The 4,113-nt window shown below is 33.0% G+C and overlaps 2 protein-coding genes across 2 annotated transcripts; one reads left to right on the top strand and one right to left on the bottom strand.

Annotated features, from left to right (window-relative positions):
- The first annotated feature begins 12 nt into the window (after nt 1–12).
- Nucleotides 13–2,198, top strand: LOAG_13207 (hypothetical protein). The gene is made up of 5 exons (XM_020448658.1): nt 13–138; nt 492–636; nt 1,029–1,119; nt 1,671–1,825; nt 2,018–2,198. The coding sequence occupies exons 3-5, from the start codon at nt 1,029–1,031 to the stop codon at nt 2,168–2,170; spliced, it is 399 nt and encodes a 132-aa protein (XP_020301218.1). The 5' UTR covers nt 13–138; nt 492–636; the 3' UTR covers nt 2,171–2,198.
- Nucleotides 2,199–2,270: 72 nt separating this feature from the next.
- Nucleotides 2,271–3,785, bottom strand: LOAG_13204 (zinc finger protein; the record flags this gene model as incomplete). Its single annotated transcript, XM_020448657.1, has 3 exons — nt 2,271–2,963; nt 3,284–3,343; nt 3,648–3,785. 3 exons carry the CDS (start codon nt 3,783–3,785, stop codon nt 2,847–2,849), a joined length of 315 nt encoding a protein of 104 aa, XP_020301217.1. The 3' UTR covers nt 2,271–2,846.
- Nucleotides 3,786–4,113: the final 328 nt, after the last annotated feature.

Raw genomic sequence — 4,113 nt, 5'->3', positions numbered from 1 at the left:
TATTGTTTTAAAAAAAATAGTGAATGAATTGTATTTGACACACCGTTTTCCAGAATTACCTCAAGTTGCTCGCTATAAAGGTAGAATTTCATACTTGCCAGTTCATGATGATGTTTTGCAGTGCTCAACAAAATTATGGTAACCTCTTTCTTGTTTTTCTCTTTTTAACACTATTTTTCCAGAAAATATTACTTACCTTAAAAACAATTCTTGTCGTAGGTGTGAATTTTGACTGAAACATAAGCAGGTAACACTTAACTCTTTTTTGAAGCTTTTTCGAGAGAGTGCTACTCTTTCTATATCATTATATCATTAATATCATTATCATTTTTTAAAAAAAAAAATTTCTCAAGAAAAATTTTTCATTTTAAAAAAAAAACAATATCGTTTTTTTTACCCAATGATATTGCCAAGTAAACTAATATATGATGAGAAATGTCTTACATTACAATAATTTATTATCTTATGAAGGAAAAATTGAAGGATTTTAGGAAGGATTTGGAACGTGAAAAGTATACCAAAGGTCATTTTGAATATCGGCCTGTTGAGAATTTCATAGATTCTGGATATGGAGAAGCAAATGGTAGTATCAGTAGTAGCTTTCCGAATTTTTTTAGAAACGATGACCTTGTGCAGGTACAACGTTTCATTCCAGAGTATTTGATACATGTTCGTTGAAACTAATCAGTTCAAATCAACGTGAAGTAAAGAAATGAAATACAAGGTTATCTGTGGTAAATACAATAATAGGAAGTTTTTCTAAAGAAATCAAAAAAAGACTCAAAATTTGATTCTAAATGAAAGCATTTATCAGTGATAATTAGCCATTGGGACCAGTAGATTTAGTCGTGACTAGAAATGGAAATATATTAGATACTAAGGAATGTACTTTGCAGGATTGTCTAAGGGTATTGTTTATTAAAGGTTGAGCATTTTATTCAAATTTAGCATCTCTTTACTTCGTCTTTGTATTAGATTGAACTGGATATTATTCTCTAAAATTAAAAAATCAATTGATTAATTCGTAGATGCCTGCTCTTTGTGAACCGGTTGGATCTGACTGGGATGTCCTTGAAGGTTATTTCGTCTACGTTTGCTTAACAAGTCTTTCTCATTTAGGTATGTTTTTCCATACTTCTTCCTTGACACTTTCAGTTTTGTTCATTTTCCCAAAAAGCTTTCCCAAAACCTCAAGTTTATCCACATTCCCGTCTTTTTTATTTCATTTTGAAATGGATTATTGGTATATTAAATGGTTGTTCGTCGTGCGATAATTGATGATGGATTAATTTATTTTAAAAAGTTTGCATAGCACCCGTTCGTTTTTTTCTCCTATAGTAATTGACGAATTTACTATCCGGCCAGTTTATTTTTTGCCGAAAACAATATGAATTTTAATCAATTAAATAGTGATTCTTCAACTACTAACTTGCCCATTCACTGGTTAAGAAGTTGACATATTGACCGGTTCACTATTCGAATAACTAACGCATTGACTGTAGTGTATCAAATTATAGTACGTAACTGTCACAAAGCATAAAATCACTTGTATCAGGATCTGAAAATTGAAATCCAAAATACCATTTCGATATTATACTGCATGGTTAACATTCACCAAAAAGGAAGAGGAGGAAAAGCTAACTATTAAAAATTTGTTATTCACAATTCAGGAAGTGATCTACCTTATCTTCCTTGTGCTCGTTTGGATGATGACTTCCTATATTTAACATATGTCGATTGGAACAACATTAAATCACGGCTTGAATTTGCCAAAATGATGCTTGGAATAAACGACTGCTCACATTTATCCCATTCTTTTTTACAGGTTGTTTGAGTTTAAATTTCGATTAAAGTCAAGCGAAGAGGACATATCTTAAATATATAGTCATCTTATGTAGTCAATATATAGTCACTCATTTTTCGTCATCCTCTTGTTGTTTATAAGAACAAATCAGAGTCGATGCTTGAATTTCTGTACTTCTTAATTCCGAAGGAGTTTCATGGAGAGGAATTGCAGGTAGTTCCAGTCCGCGCTTGCCGTGTTGAACCATTAGGCAACTGCGGTGGTCATATAGCCATAGATGGCGAACCGATAACTTCTGGCTCAGCATTTCAAGTGATACCAACCAGACATTGTGCAACAGTTATTGGACGGAGCCAACGACGTTAATTATTGTCAATGACTGGTGGAATTTTACTAGTGTTTTCTTGTTTTTCAGTATTGCAAATTATCGATTTTGTTATGTTTGAAATTTGAAAGATTGATATATTCTGGACACCATCGACTGATATTATAATTCATTCACTTAACAATTGCTTTCATCATTTTATATGCTATAATATGAAAATAATAAAGTGAAATTTTAATTTAGACAAGTACAAAAAACAGACACACACACACACAGACATACACAAACACACACGCAGTACATGCAACAAATTTGGAAACCGATTCAAGAATGGATATGGAGTCCGAACAAACGTCTGATGAAATCATTTAACACATGTAAATTAACAGTGTCAATTACCAATTACAATTACAAGAAATGTAGCAATGCAGTTTTTCCCTCTCTAATATTGCCTCAGTTTTGAAGGTTTGGGAAAACTGAGGCGAAATAAAATTGTACAAAAAATGCTGTGACTGCTTTGCATAAATTAATTTCCACAGTGCAATATACCAGCTAAAATGAAATTATTCAGTAGGAAGGATTAAACAGCAATTGCTACAATTACATTATTATACGTGGACAAAGATTATGAATGGATAGTTTGCCACTCCCATTCGGACGATTATTTATACAGACGATACTTGAACAATACCTAACAGAAGTGACTGGTCGTTTGTGTCAAAATCTCTTCCACGAATTCCATCCGGTAAGATCTATTTCATTTATTTCGATAGAGAGTGTCATCTGCTTTTCAAAGTATCGCATTATGAGAGATTTTGGAATTTCACGGTGAGCCTGTAAATAAGCACATTTTTAAAACAAAATTATCTTTTTATTAAATTTGTGACTGTTAGCATTGCGAAGACTTCGCTTTGAAACGCTTGCGACCGATCTCCAGCGCGAATAACTTCTTATGCTTATCGTTTGAAAAATGCAATTGTATTATGCTGGCAACAAATCGAAACTGTTTTTCAATATTAACATATTTGAGTAAATATTTACCGGAAGAAATTTTCCCACTACGTAAATTCAAACAATAAGCAATCTTATTTCTTATAAGCAACCATTCACTGCACAAGTAAACTTGAATTCAGAATAAGCAGGGAATTACTCACATCAATATGCATTTCATCTATTTCGTCGTTGTCTTCTTCGTCCAACTGAGAACATTTAAACTAGAATAAGCTCATTTAAAGTTAAAAATAGAACACAGCACTACAATAATTCGAAGATTTCAAATTTTTAACATAACGAGTTGATAATTTCATATAATTTGAGGAGGCGTAAACGGAGAACTGTTGGATTTACCAGTGTAAGGAGTGAGTAGAAAAAAACAGGATAATGGGAGTTATTAATCAAAGAAGCTGCTAAAAGATATATAGAGTTAATGAACTTAAAGAAAAAACGTACGACTTCTCACCTGTATGAGTTCTTATATGGGTTTATCTGTTACATGATTGAGAAAAACTACTGCTGCACATCGAAGCAGTACGTTGGGTTCGCAGCGGTACGAGTTCTCATATGGGTCCTTCTGTTGCATGATTGAGGGAAACTACTGTTGCACATCGAACAAACGTACGGCTTCTCAATGGTATGAGTTCTATTATGATCTTTCATAGCTGGTAAATGAGAGAAGCTTTTGTTGCATGTGAGATAACCGTATTCTCCCGATTCTCACGGGTGTGAGTTCTCATATGGTCTTCCTTATGGTGTGGTCGAGAGAAACTTTTCTTGCATATTGGACAACTGTAGGGCTTTTCACCAGTATGAGTTCTCATATGCCTTTACATACTTGTTACTTTCTTTTGACATACATTACACTGCGATTTCTTCATTTTATTCATACTTTTTCGTTTAACGCTCCCTTCTTTGACTGTTAAGTTCATTAGTTTTGTGTATCTTTTAGCGGCTTCTTCGACAAATAACTCTCATTATTCTATTTATT

The sequence above is a fragment of the Loa loa genome, assembly GCF_000183805.2.
Source record: "Loa loa unplaced genomic scaffold supercont3.73, whole genome shotgun sequence".
In the NCBI taxonomy this organism is placed as follows: Eukaryota; Metazoa; Nematoda; class Chromadorea; order Rhabditida; family Onchocercidae; genus Loa; species Loa loa.
The sequence above is the reverse complement of the archived record's forward strand: the minus strand, read 5'-3'. Positions and strand labels throughout refer to the sequence as shown.

Bases quoted from the DNA above. Each gene is read 5' to 3' on its own strand.
- LOAG_13207 (XM_020448658.1), top strand. From the start codon at position 1,029: ATGCCTGCTCTTTGTGAACCGGTTGGATCTGACTGGGATGTCCTTGAA. The intron at 1,120-1,670 runs GTATGTTTTTCC...TTCACAATTCAG, and splicing joins AACAAGTCTTTCTCATTTAG to GAAGTGATCTACCTTATCTT. The intron at 1,826-2,017 runs GTTGTTTGAGTT...GAGGAATTGCAG, and splicing joins TATCCCATTCTTTTTTACAG to GTAGTTCCAGTCCGCGCTTG.